The sequence below is a fragment of the Monodon monoceros genome, unplaced genomic scaffold (genome assembly GCF_005190385.1).
Source record: "Monodon monoceros isolate NGI ecotype Baffin Bay Population unplaced genomic scaffold, NGI_Narwhal_1 Super_Scaffold_22, whole genome shotgun sequence".
Lineage (NCBI taxonomy): Eukaryota > Metazoa > Chordata > Mammalia > Artiodactyla > Monodontidae > Monodon > Monodon monoceros.
The window spans coordinates 113,946,027-113,959,997 of record NW_021703779.1 but is presented as its reverse complement, the minus strand read 5'-3'; the positions used below and the strand labels follow the sequence as shown (position 1 = coordinate 113,959,997).

The 13,971-nt window shown below is 46.8% G+C and overlaps 2 protein-coding genes across 7 annotated transcripts in view; one reads left to right on the top strand and one right to left on the bottom strand.

Annotated features, from left to right (window-relative positions):
* The window catches only part of ARHGEF6 (Rac/Cdc42 guanine nucleotide exchange factor 6), an 88,562-nt gene extending 85,489 nt beyond the window's left edge, over positions 1-3,073 (top strand). For 5 of the 6 annotated variants that reach the window (XM_029240143.1, XM_029240141.1, XM_029240144.1 and 2 more), the window contains one exon: positions 638-3,073. In XM_029240143.1, coding sequence (XP_029095976.1) covers positions 638-778 — 141 coding nt within the window. In that variant the 3' untranslated portion in view covers positions 779-3,073. The remainder of the gene's footprint in view (positions 1-637) is intronic. The other variant, XM_029240142.1, reaches the window with a different exon arrangement.
* A 1,083-nt stretch (positions 3,074-4,156) lies between these two features.
* Positions 4,157-6,721, bottom strand: LOC114906163 (adrenodoxin). Its single transcript, XM_029240777.1, has one exon. The coding sequence runs from the start codon at positions 5,939-5,941 to the stop codon at positions 5,360-5,362; it is 582 nt and encodes a 193-aa protein (XP_029096610.1). The 5' UTR covers positions 5,942-6,721; the 3' UTR covers positions 4,157-5,359.
* Between the last annotated feature and the right edge of the window lie 7,250 nt (positions 6,722-13,971).

The following is a 13,971-nucleotide window of genomic DNA, read 5'->3' as shown; positions in this document are numbered from 1 at the left end:
GAATTATAGTTTTGTCTGGGTATATGTCCAGGAGTGGGATCCCTGGATCATATGGTAGTTCTATTTTCAGTTTTTTGAGGAACATCCACGCTGTTTTCCATAGTGGCTGCACCAACTGACATTCCCACCAACAGTGTAGGGGTGTTGGGTATCTACTTTGATATGGTGGTGCCCTTCACGGAAATCAAGAGCCACAGGAGGAAGAGAAGTTTGGGGGGTGGGGGAGATACTGAGTTCACTTCAGGGCGTAATGAGTCCGAGGTGCTTGTAACACATCTAAGTTGGCATTGGGGACTGTCAACCTGGTGCTCATGAGCTGAGATGAGGTCAGTACCAGAGAGACTGGGGAGGCGCCTATGTAGTTATTTGAGTTGAAAGAGAAGAGACACTAAGTGAAAAGTGTGTTGAATTAGAAGAGGGCCAGGGCCAGAGCCCTAGAGAATGCTTGTATTATATCTCAAGGGATGGTCAGCGAGAAGTAGAACAATCAAGAGGCTGCCTTGTCTTAGAAGCTGAGGGAGAGGAGCTTGAGGCAGGAAAGTGTTGTCAGTGGTGAAGGCTGCCAAGAGACTGAGCAGGAGGGGCCCTGAGGCGGGGTCCCTTTGTTTGGTAACCAACCAACCTTTTCCCATCATAGGAGAATAAAAGAATGAAGCAGTGCCTGGAAGAAGAGTTGAAATCAAGAAGGGACCTAGAAAAGCTGGTCCGGAGGCTGTTGAAGCAAACTGATGAGTGTGTTCGGGCCGAGTCCAGTAGCAAGACCTCCATTCTCCCATAACCATCACAGTGCGGCTGGCAGAGGGTGCCCGCAGGGCATCGGGAAATGTCCAGCTGAGTGATCTGACTCAGTTTGCTCACTTCTCTGGTTTTTATTTCGTATCTTAGTGTCTCTCTCTCTCTCTCTCTCTCTCTCTCTCTCTCTCTCTCTGTGTTTGGTTCAGTGTTTGTTGTTGTTTGGTTATTGGTTGGTTGTTTATTTTTTTTTAACAGAGGTCAAAGCAAGAGGGGGTGAACATCTCCCCAGTCTTTTCCATTCAGTAAGCAAAGGGAAGCTAACGTAGGCAAATGACTTACATGGCCTTCAGATGGCTTTCAATTCATAGTGCCTCTTTACCAGCCATTATCTTGGGTCACTCTTTTTGGGCTGGCTGCTGTCCCAAAGTGGCCGGCCATGGCTTATTAAATGTGAACTTGACTTTCTCCCCCAATGCTTTCCTGTTCCTGGCAGCCCCTCAGTACCTGATTTACTGAAGGCAACACTTCTGGAACTCCGACTGGCGTAGGGCGAAAGGCTAACACAGTTTGCCCAGTGATCCAGCTGCCCTTCCCTGGGCCGTCCTCAATGCACACTTTTTTTTAATGACTACCCTATTTTGTCTATAAGACCAAGAAAACCGTAGTGCCCTCCCTCCTTTCGTGTTGGTTTACATTTTAACTCTGTGGGACAGAAGCTCTGGTCACCCATGCCAACACCAAATCCATTAGCAAATTGCACTGGACAGTCCTCCCCTTCAGTAGCAGAGTTGCCCATCTCTTGCCAGTGCATGATAGGTTTTGTCCCTAATCTTCTGCCTTGTGTGTAAGTTTTCTATTTCCCCAGTGCTTTTAGCCAAGCATACCAAGTGGTGTGTCAACTGGTATGTGTGTGCTTTGCTTTTTAAAAATACAGACTGTGAGCACTTTCTTTTTTCTACATCACATATTCAAATTGCGACTTCTCATCCTTCAGTCTACACTTGAGGAGATGTTGTGCCCTAGCAGACAGCTTTAATTCCCTTGATTGCTCTACCATATATGCTGTGAGAAGCTGTGATAGTCATCAGCCTCTTCGAGTAGGACTCTAAGAATTATTTGCAGAAATGTGCTGTTGGCCCAGTTTGTATAGCCGGAAAGAAGGGGCCGCTCTAGTAGCTGTGTGCTGGCTACTAGTGAAGCTGATTATTTGGAACTGGTTTACTCAAGTTGCTTGTTGAATCAAACCCTCGCCTTTGTAAGCATCTGGGAAATTAGAACTGTGATAAGCCAGGTTTAGAAGAGGGTCACAGGAGGGCAACACACATCCAAATTCAGCACAGTTGAAAGTTGGCCTGGGGCTGTAGGACAGAGCGGTGCAACCTGCCCCTGTCTGTCCCAAAGACGGGAAGTTTGGCCAGGTGGAGGAGATCGCTGGAAAGAGAGGCCAAGGACCAGTGGACTGAGCAAAGTTGTCTCCCACATACATTTGATGGGTGCCTATAAATGCGGGTTTTGTGAATGTTGTTTAGGAACCAAACTTGAAGCTTGAACTCCCCAGCTTGTTAAGCCCTTTTCCTTTCTAGTACAGGGTGGGTCTCAGTTCCCATAACTACATGGTACGGGGCTGTTGACTGCTTGCTGCACAGCAGAAATTACACCGTCCACGGGAAATGGACTCTTCCTGCAGATCAATCTCAGCCAACCACACCCAGCTGTCTTTGGAAGCTGAAGACCGAACAAGATTGCTAGGAACGGCTGTTGTTCTGTTTTTAGCCCAACAGTTTAGAGATGCCGTCCTTCATCTCCAAATGGAAAACAACAGTAACAGCAACACAGATCATAGCATCTGCCCTGTCTGTGGTTAGTCAATGGCTTGCAATAAATGTGCAAACTATATCCATAGGAAACATTTTTGTGATTACAAAGTACTTTAGTTGATAAGGTATATAGGATTGTTTAAAATATTGAAAGGTCTTTATTTTAAGGTGACGTGTCCATATGCATGTTTTGGGGACGTGGCCCTTCTGATGGGAGGCCCTGTGTACTCTGGGTAATGTAGCTCGTGCAGAGTGGTGTCCACACTCCCACTCGATAATCCTATACGGGAAATGAAGCCATGTTAACCTGACCGCAGTGTCTCCATAGTTGTGTTGTTTACAGTACTCTATAAATGGGTCCCTGTTACTCTGTAGTCAAACTGCCGCCCTTCGAGGCCTTTCAGTTCCTCTTCTGTCATGTCCCTTCTCACACAGCTCAAATTTTCTAACTTGTTTTTATTTTGAAGACTTTTAAACTGGACATTTTCAATAAATAAGAATAACAATGCTTTATAAAGTAAGTCCTGTGTTTCTTCTTCATTTTCTTTTTCTTTTTCTTTTTCTTTTTTTTTTTTGCTAGCTGGTGTGCAGAAAGATTTCTCATGCTGTGTCAGCTTCCTCTTCTGTTTCCCTCATTAGCTATCCATGCTCATCAGGCCCCTGAACCAGCTTCTACCTTTTTCACTCAGGCCAGATGATATTTGTTCCCCACTTTAAAGAGATAATACATCTCTTGAGAGAGAACCTTCTGTAACTTCTCCATCCCTCTCCTCCTGCCCCCAACCTATAAACTGTCTGTACCTCTTCTCACCATTTTCCTTCCAATATAAGAGAAAGAGATATTCACTTTCTTGTTCAAGCTTATCCCTTGATCTTTAGTCTGGTTTCCATCCCTCTTTGTATTTTGCAGGATTTTGTCAATTTTGACCACAGGTGGAATGCTGGTGTCAGCGGTCAGGATGAAAATATTTGCTCCACCCTCAAGATAGATGCACTGGATATTATCTGTTGCTACTCAGCATCCATTCCTCCCCCCACCCACAACCCCAAGGCTAAAAAAGCACCTAGCCCAGACTCCCTTGCAGCTAGGGTTCCGATACAGTGTGGGTTCTGATACATTTTCAGTTCTGCCAATGAGATGCCTTTGTGCAATGTTTGAAAGGCTTCAGTTAGCAGAGGCTATCTTCCTGGGGCTTGTTGGCTGGCAGGAGGTTCCAGGGATATGTCCGTGGCTTCTGTACTACCTATGGGTGACAGACTGTAGTGGCAACAGCATCTTCTGAAACTGGATTTGGATTACACCTACTGTGTTATGACCTTGAAGCCATAGACAGTGGAAGCCCCCTGACTTCCACTTCTGTAGCTGTCTATTTTTTAATTTTTTTTGGCTGCATTGGGTCTTTGTTGCTGTGCGCGGGCTTTCTCTAGTTGTGGCGAGCGGGGGGCTACTCTTCGTTGCGGTGCGCGGGCTTCTCATTGCAGTGGCTTCTCTTGTTGCGGAGCACAGGCTCTAGGCGCACGGGCTTCAGTAGTTGAGGCACGTGGGCTCAGTAGTTGTGGCTCACGGGCTCTAGAGTGCAGGCTCAGTAGTTGTGGCGCACGGGCTTAGTTGCTCTGCGGCATGTGGGATCTTCCCGGACCAGGGCTCAAACCCGTGTCCCCTGCATTGGCAGGAGGATTCTTAACCACTGCACCACCAGGGAAGCCCCTGTAGCCATCAATTTTATAGGCACCTGATATTACCTTTCTGCCTCAGGAAGCCGAAGCAATAGCTGTAACATGGCACCTCCCATGTGCTAGGCTCTGCGCTGTTTTACATAGTTAAGCTCCTGTAACCCTTGCAACAACCCTATGAGGTATTCACTATTGTTATCCCCATCTTACAAGTGAACAAAGGTACAGTGGTTGAACAATATGCTAGTATGTGTGTAGCAGGGATTTGAAACCCTGGTCCGTCTGCCTCTCAAATCCATGCTCTTGCTACTGCATCTTCTCCTCTGCACTTGGTACTTGCCAAGTCAGCTTCTACCTCGGCCATCTACCCTCCTGAAGTCACTGATGAGCTCTTACTGACAAATCCAGGGAGCGCTTTTCAATACCCATCTTGACCTCTCTGCAGTTTCTGACCCTTGCCTCCTTGATAAATCTCTCCTTCCTGGGCTTTCATGATCCCAGCTTTCCTGGCGTTCATTCAACCTTTCTGACCACCCCAAAGTCTCCTTTGCTGGATCTACCTCCTGCCTGTCCCCTGAATGTTGCTGATCCTTGACGCTCTTTGCCTCTTCTCTTCCTTTCTATAGCCTCTTCCTGGACAACCTTGTCTATTCCTATAACTTTATTCATCAAAGTGTAGATGACTTCCTGGTCCATATTTTTCCATCCTGACCTTTTCTCCTGAGCTCCAGACCCGTGGATGCAGCCACCTTGTGGACACCTCAGCTTGGATGTCCTACAGCACCTCAAACTCAGCATGTCCCAAACTGTACTCCTCATTCGTAGTCCTAGATCTGCTCTTCCAATGTTTCCTATCCCAGTACATAGCACCCCTGGCCACTTAGTTGCCCAAACCGGAAAAACAAGTATTGTCCTTTATTCCTTCCTCTCCCTCAACCCTGTATAAATTTATACATTAACCCTTTATACCTTTAGTCATCAAGTCTTACCATTTTTAACTCTGTTGTAACCCCTGAACTTCTCCCCATCCTCCGTTGCCTATTTTTTTTTTTGCATTCATCCATGTTCTCATTTAATTACATTAAGAAATAATAATTATAAAAATAGGTAAAATGTTGTGAAAATATTCCTATTTATTCTCGCTTAGAGGAGTTCATGCCCATATCAATGGACTCTCTGGCATCAGACACAGCATCAGGTACTCGAACAGTCATATTGTCCATAGCCTTTGTCAAACAGATTTGGCAGCCCAACCGCGATCTATCTGTTAGTCCATATGCCAGATCAAGCATGTCATTCTCCTCATCACTGATTGCTTCTAATTTCTCAAATATGTGCTGTTCAAAGATGAGGTGACAGGTGGAGCAAGCCAAGGTTCCCTCACATGCACCAAAACCATCAATATCAAGATTATTTTCAACCACAATATCTAGTAGAGTGTCACCAACTTTTCCTTTGCTTGTTAATGTTTCACCGTCACGGTTTATAAAGTGGACTGTTATTTTATCTTCTGAGCTGCTTCGCGCGCGCGCCGACACGCTCAGCGTCCGCGTCGCCGCAGCTGCGCCGCCGCCCAGGCCCGGCCTGGCGCTCCCGCCCTGCCCCCGGCTCCCCCGGAGACCGCCGGCTCCCGCGCGGGGTCCGGCGAGGAGCAGCCACCGGCCGGCTGTGTCGCCGAGGGCGGCGGAGGCGACACGCAGGAGACGAGCGGCCATAGCCGGTCGGATAACTACGGGAGACGACGCAGGCCACACTGCAGCCGCCACGAGAGGGAGGCTCCAAGACTGGGGGCGGGCTGACGCTGCGCCTGCCTGACGCCCGGGGTCCCGGCGAGGGCCTGCTCAGTGCACCGCCAAGCCGTTGCCTATTTTTGATGCTTATCATCTCTCCCTCAGACTAATGCATCTCTTTGCCTCTTGTAGTCTAGCCTCTTGGGTGCCAATAGTCTGGCCTCTTTGGTGCCAGTAGAATGATTATCTAAAAGATCTATGTCATTCACCTGTTTAAAAATTTAATCTCTTGCTACTCCCCACCACACTCAGTAAAGTTGGATCTCCTTGAATTTCTTTTAAGTCCCGTAATATGCCATTTGCCCTGCCTAGAATCCCTTTCCCATCCCTGTCCATCAAGCAAATTCATTCCTTTCCATTTAGAGTCAGCTCAAGTATCTATGTGAACTCCTGATTTCTAAAACGCATGTACATATGTATCTCTGCATGTATATGTGTACATTTATATGTATGTAGTGTGTATGTATGAATTAGGGTTGCCAGATAAAACACAAGACGCTCAGTTGCATCGGAGTTTCAGCTGTATATCAAATAATGTTTTGGTATAGATCATGTCCCAAATACTGCGTGGGATATATTTATACTAAGTTTTTCAATGTTTACCTGAAATCCAAATATAACTGGGTATCCTGAATTTTTTTTTAATTTTTTTTTTTGGCTGCGTTGGGTCTTCGTTGCTGTGCACGGGCTTTCTCTAGTTGCGGCGAGAAGGGGCTACTCTTCTTTGAGGTGTGTGGGCTTCTCATTGCAGTGGCTTCTCTTGTTGCGGAGCATGGGCCCTAGAGTGCATGGGCTTCAGTAGTTATGGCACGTGGGCTCAGTAGTTGCAGCATGCAGGCTCAGTAGTTGTGGCTCGTGGGCTCTAGAGTGCAGGCTCAGTAGTTGTGGCACGTGGGCTTAGTTGCTCTGTGGCATGTGGGATCTTCCCGGACCAGGGATTGAACCTGTGTCCCCTGCATTGGCAGGCTGATTCTTAACCACTGTGCCATCTGGGAGGTCCCTACCCTGAAATTTTATTTGCTAAGGCTGACAGCTTTAGTACCTACATGTGTATACATAGGCATCTAAACGCATACATTTCCTAGGAGAAGTGACATCCTAATAGCGATGAACACAGCTGTGCCCAGAACTTGGTTTCTAAACGCTATACTCTGCACTGGAACGAGGGCTCCTTGGAGAAATGGCCGATTCTACGGCTGAGGCAGGAAAGGTACAAGATGAGCCTGGAACATCTTGTTCTGCCAGAAAGTAATGCTCAGAAATATGATAGGGGCATGTTACGAAGACACAGGTGCAAACTTGAAGAGGCTCTTACTGGCCAAATAAGGGAAAATTTGAGCACAAAAATACAGTAATGAATTTGAAAACATTGGAAAAAGTAGAAATCTGTGTGTCCATATCGATAAATAAGTAAGTGGGGAGAAAGGGAAGGCTCTTGTTTACAGTACCATGCTGAGGGTTGACTGGTAAACGTGGAAGGAACTCTGGAGTTGGAAAATCCCCGTTTTGCAGCCATCATAGTAAAGACCGATTCAGGCAAAAATTATCACTGGGTGTTAAAATATAGAGGGAAACGTTGATGACGAGCAAGTTACTTGTATGGTCTTAAAGTGTTTCCCCAAAGAGTGCTTACTAGTTGCAAGGTGGAAAATAGTAACTCTAGATAGAGTGGGGAAATTGGACAGCACTTTAACTGAGTGATCAAAATTCACGTCAACAATGAGAGGCAGGGACTTCCCCGGTGGCGCAGTGGTTAAGAATCTGCCTGCCAATGCAGGGGACATGGGTTCAAGCTCTAGTCCGGGAAGATCCCACATGCTGTGGAGCAACTAAGCCCGTGCGCCACAACTACTGAGCCTGTGCTCTAGAGCCTGCGAGCCACAACTACTGAGCCCACATGCCACAACTAGTGAAGTTTGTGCACCTAGAGCCTATGCTCCACAAGAGAAGCCACTGCAATGAGAAGCCTGCGCACTGCAACAAAGAGTAGCCCCTACTCACTGCAACTAGAGAAAGCCCGCGAGCAGCAACAAAAAACCAACACAGCCAAAAATAAATTAATAACTTAAATAATTTAAAAAAAAAACAGTGGGAGGCAAACGGCCGTCAGGTGCCTCCAGATGTGATATGCTGTGAAGGACACAACATCGTTTATGTAGTTTTCCATCCAGGAAAGCATAAGCTGAATTTAATCATGAGGAAACATCAGACAAACTCAAAATAAGGAACACTTTTTTTTTTAAAGGGGACAGATTGTTACTATATTAGTCTAAAAAGTCAATGTCATTAAAGACAAAGATTGTGGGCTTCCCTGCTCAGTGGTTAAGAATCTGCCTGCCAATGCAGGGGACCTGGGTTCAAGCCCTGGTCCGGGAAGATCCCACATGCCACGGAGCAACTAAGCCCGTGCGCCACAACTACTGAGCCTGTGCTCTAGAGCCCGCGAGCCACAACTACTGAAGCCTGCATGCCACAACTACTGAAGCCCATGCGCCTAGAGCCTGTGCTCCGCAGCAAGAGAAGCCACCATAATGAGAAGCCCGCGCACCGCAAGGAAGAGTAGCCCCCGCTTGCTGCAACTAGAGAAAGCCCGCACACAGCAATGAAGATCCAACACAGCCAGAAGTAAATGAATAAATAAATTTATAAAAAAAAAAAAAGGACAAAGATTGTGGAAATGTTCCAGATTAAAGGTGACTAAAGAGACATGACAACCGAATGCAATACCGACCCTAGACTGGATCCCGTGCTGGAGGGGAAAATGCTATAAAAGATATTATTGGATGACTTACCTGAATTGGAATACAAATGGAAGATCAATATCAATGTTAAATCGACTGAAGTTGATAACTGTACCTGTGGTTATAAATAAGAATATCTTTATTCTTAGGAAATACACGCTGAAGTATTTAGGGGTGAAGGCCGTGAGGTACACAACTTACTCTCAAATGATTCAGAAACCACTTTTTATTTGTACTGTTCTTATTTTTGCAACTTTTATGTACGTTTGAAATAATTTTCAAATAAATTTAAAAAAACCCAAAAAGCTCAAGCGTTGCCTCCTCAGGGAATCCAGACTCCATCATGCTGCACTTTATTTGCTTGTGTCTTTTTCCACACTAAATGTTAATTACCTTAAAAGGGGAGAATAGGCTCCTTTCATCCATGTAAATTCGGGGCCTCATACAGGGTCAAGCCCATAGAACCTACTCAAGAAATATTTGTTGAATGAGCCAACTTTCCCCATAATTTGAGGTCTCTGCTGTTTGTCTGGAAGAATTGTGAAGACTTGCCTTTGTGCCAATAGCAGAAGGCCAGTGGGGTTCTAAGCTTTCAGCAACCTCCAGGCCTGCAGGGTCCAGTCTGACCCAGCTCTTGGCAAGCAGGCAACCTCGGCCAAGCTATAGAGCCAGCCCCTCTGGGCAAGCAACTCAGAGGGAAGTTTCTGTCTGCCAAATAAGCACAAAGGCTCTTCCTAGATTGGGCTTCAGCATGTGCTGTTTGACCTGTACACCAAGATTCTTTCTCACACAAGGCCCTCTGCGAGCTGACTCCTACTGCTGCTCCCCTGGACCTTTTATCCAGCTTCACAATCTCTGCTTTCGTATGCTCTGTGCTCTCCCTCTGGTCCTCCTTTCCTCCCTGTGGCCCCTCCTCCCCTCAACGTCCCTCAAGACTCAGTCTGTGCCACCTGTCCTGGAAAGCCTTTCCTGACACCTACCTTGCCCCGCTTGTCCAAGTTACACGTCCTTCCTGTGTATCCCCTGTTACACTGGTCCTGACCCCTGCTGCAGCATTCACGCTGGGCTTTCAACATTTGCACACCTGTGATGCAACATTCCGTAAGCTACTTGAGGGCAGGGACTGGATCATATCCATCAAGTGCATAGCACAGAATGTATCATCCCAATCAGTGTTGGATGGGTGGGTGAATGGATAAAAAACCAAGTCTTTAACTCCTAGTAATAAGAAATGTGAATCAGGGACTTCCCTTGTGGTCCAGTGGGTAAGACTCCGTGCTCCAAGTACAGGGGGCCGGGGTTCGATCCCTGGTGAGGGAACTAGATCCTGTATGCATGCTGCAAGTAAGAGTCCGCATGCCGCAACTAACAGTCCACGTGCCATAACTAAGACCCAGCGCAACCAAAATAAAATAAATAAATAAATAAATAATGTGAATCAGATCGAAGATGTGTTAAAGGTTTCATGTTGGATTTCAAAGAGGTTTACCATCAGAGAGGTACAGAGGATAAGAGTGAGTGATCAAAAATTATTGGACTTTAAGTGGGGTTACATTAGCATGAAAAATATGACAGATAACTGAGTGGAGCTCCAGGAATGGGGAATGGAAAGCAACTATATATTTAACTGGTTTTCTTGAAAGTTGCTGAATTGCCTCTTGGGGTTACTCAGAGAAGTGTGGTATGGAAGGGGGAAGTTTTTTTTAAAATTTATTTTATTGAAGTATAGTTGATTTACAATGTTGTATTAGTGTCTGGTGTACAGCAGAGTGATTCAGTTATACATACATATACATATTCTTTTTCATATTCTTTTCCATTATGGTGTATCAGGGGAATATAGTTCCCTGTGCTATACGATAGGACCTTGTTGTTTATCTTGGAAGGGGGAAGTTTATAAGCTGATGTCCTCTAGATTGAGAATTAGTGATCATAGTTTTGTTTTTAAACCTTCATAAATATCGTAAAGATGGAACTGCTCAAGCCTACTGAAAAATTTGGCAATCCCCAGCCTCCGATGGTTAATCGTTTTTGACAAGGAAACTATAAGAAAGAGTCTTTGCTACACACAGGCCTGCTCTAGTGTTCGGTATGTACTCTAATCTTGCCTTTTTTCTTTTCCTTTTTTTATTTTTTTTGCTTTCACTTTGCTTCAAATTGGGTGTGGTCTTTGGTCTACGACATGGGCAAGGCCTTTCATGTGTACCTGGACCGCCAGGCATTCATTCACCTTGGTCTCTGAGGTTTCAGTCATTTTAAGATGCCATCCTGTTTACCTATGCCACTGGGTGCAGGCTGGTGTGCTGGGGACCACGTGGAGACCCACCTTAGTGCTCTTTATAGGATAATCTGTTCCAGAGAGCAGACTCTGCTGGGGGCTTTCTGGGAATGGTCTCACCAAATCCTCATAAACTTTGCAAAGGATGTATTCTTAGCATCCCCACTTTACAGATGAGGACACTGAGGCTCAGAAGAGATGAAATGACTTGTCTGTGGAGCCTAGATGTGCTTCACAGAAAAAAAGGACATAATAAAAATCATGTCCCCTTTTTGTGTCTCCCAGACTGCTTTAAAGGCCTAAGGCAGTGCAAATTCTTGCTTTAACCAACACACAGAATTATTTCATGGACTCCTGGGTTAGAAGCAGCTCCCGGCATCAGAGGAAACACCTCCACCCTGTAAGTGCTGTGAGCCTAAGTGCGGGGGGGGGGGGGCAGCGGGGAGGGGAGGGGAGCCACAAGTAGAGAAAATAGCATTCCCGTCTCTCCTAAGGCAGGAAAGCATTTGTAGCCTTGCTTAGAGGAACTGAGGGTTGGAACTTAATGCACTGAGAGGTATCGGCAGAAGAAATAAGTTAATTATTTGGGTCTTTATTCTGAGGTCGTTAAGAAGTAGGGGAGTGGTGACATCAGAACTGTATTTAAGAATTGCTTCCACTGCAGGGGGCACGGGTTCGATCCCTGGTTGGGGAACTATGGTTCCATATGCCACGTGGTGCAGCCAAAAAGAAAAAGAATTCGCTCTCCCCTCTGGCCGCACATGGAGAATGGATGAGAGGGAACAGGGGTGGAGGCAGAGAGTCTAGGAGGCTGTTGTAATCTTCCAGAAGAGAGATGACAGGAGTTTGGACTAGGATCGTGACAGTGGAGACAGAAGGAAGTAGATTAAGAGGTATTTAAGAAATAAGGTTGATGTGTTGGGCTGGTAGGACTGGACGTGGGAGGGAGGGCAGTGAAGAGTCAAGCCTGGTTTCTGGCTCAGGAAGCAGGGGGGGTGAGGCTGCCCTTCACCGGAATGGGCAACACAGAAAGTGGGTCCCATCGTGGCGGGGGGGGAGATCAAGTGTTCCATTTGGATGCCTTGGATTTGACTCCTGGGCCCACCATTCGGAAATGCGGGCAGAAGGGGACACACTCTAGGGGGCAGGTCAGGACTAAAGGCATAACGTCAGTAGCACAAAGGGGGTCATTGAACCCATGCACTGGGAGAGACAGCCCCCTGTGAGCAGGTAGGACAGGAGGAGGAGAGGGGGAGGGATGGGCCCTGGAGCTCTTGGGAAGGGCAAGGGTGACGTTAGGAGGAAGCCATCTGAGGGGTTGAAGGCACTTGGCTATGTGAAGCTGAAGCTTAGGAGAAAGTTCTGGGCTGGGGCTGCGGAACTGGCATGTAGAGGGCAGCAGAAAGCATGGGAGCAGAGGAGCTCGCCTAGAAAATTTGAGTTTCTGCGTCTATAGCATTCCTTCTGATAACAGATATTGTTAGCCATAGCCACATGGTTACTAGAGGTAGACATGGTCTGGGAGATAATGATTTCCAAAGAAGAAGAAGAAGGGGGCGTGAAGTGCAGGGGCAAGGTTTAAACAGAGGATGTGAGTGTGTAAAGACTATAAAAGGTTTGTCCAGGCTGGACATGAGTTCCCTTCTTATGACCCTCTTGCCTACCCATGTGTGCTCCAAAGTGGGCGCTCAGCTACCCTGAGGGAGGGACATTCATGGCCTGTGTACTGTCTTCTTCCCTCGGGACTGGGCCAAGCCCTCCCATCAGCTAGACCGGGTCCTGGCCTACCTGTGAGAACGTCATGAGCAGTGTCTGCTCGCTGCCCCCCTTCCTTCAAGTCTCCCGTGCCGAGGGCAACGCTGAAGAAGGATCTTTGCTCCAGAGGACAAGATCGCACTGTGGACACATCCCTGACTGAGTCCTCGAATCCACAAATGTCACGAGGGCTCAGACCAAAGTTCTCTTGCTGGAGAAAGTATCCATACACAACCCAGCAAGTCTGTCTAGCACGACTTCAGCCTTGTGTTAGAAATTCATGCTCTAAAGCCTTCCAAGTCACTCAGCCAGGAAGGGACTGTGCCATCCAGAGGACCAAAGAGCAGGGCCAGCGGCCGTAGAGCTGCCCCCAACTCTCCTCACGCCCCTGTCTTATTGCTACAGTCATATTTTTCTGCCTGGACACGTGGTATTTGCCTTAAGAAGGGCCCCCTACCGGTAAGGATGACGAAGCCTCTCTGGGCTTCTTACATGAAAAACCCCTCGACTGGAAGTGACAAGACTGAGAGGCCAATGCTTCCCTTCAGTTTGTCCCAGTTCCCTGTCCTCTCACCTAAGGTGGAACCGCCTTGACAGCTATTAAAAAGATAAGCAACTGCTTCTCTTTAAGCTTCGCTTAGCTGTGATTAATCAAGAAAAAACCCAGCCTTTTTTCAATCCTCTGCAACCTTTCCTGAGCAAGTTTTTCACTGGCTCTGCTTTCCTGTCATCCATCAAAGGCTATCGCAGCCTTCCAGGGAGTGTGCTGTCACCAAGATATTTTGTGGTGCCACAAGCTTCAGAACCAAGTTTCTGAAAGTATCACAAGGGTTGGGAACATTCCCTCCAAGTCATCCCCCTCCCCCCTGGCCTGGGGCTTCAGATGCTAAATAACCACAATACTGTTAAGAGATCTTTATTATTCAAAAAATAAATAACAAGATAATCACCAGTTCACTCTGGAAACAATGGGGACTGCAGGTAGATACAATAGATTTCCTTTAAATCCAGTCATTTCTCTGGAAGGAGTGGGAAGCCTCAGAGCTGCCCCCTCTGCCCGCCTACCCCATCGACAGTGGTGGAGATAGGAACAGAGTTGAAATAAGATACTTGATTAGCAACAGCCTGACTCTGTGTGTGTGTGTGTGTGTGTGTGTGTGTGTGTGTGTGTGTGTGTGTGT

Coding starts and splice junctions, on each gene's coding strand:
- LOC114906163 (XM_029240777.1), bottom strand. CDS start 5,941: ATGGCCGCTCGTCTCCTGCGTGTCGCCTCCGCCGCCCTCGGCGACACA.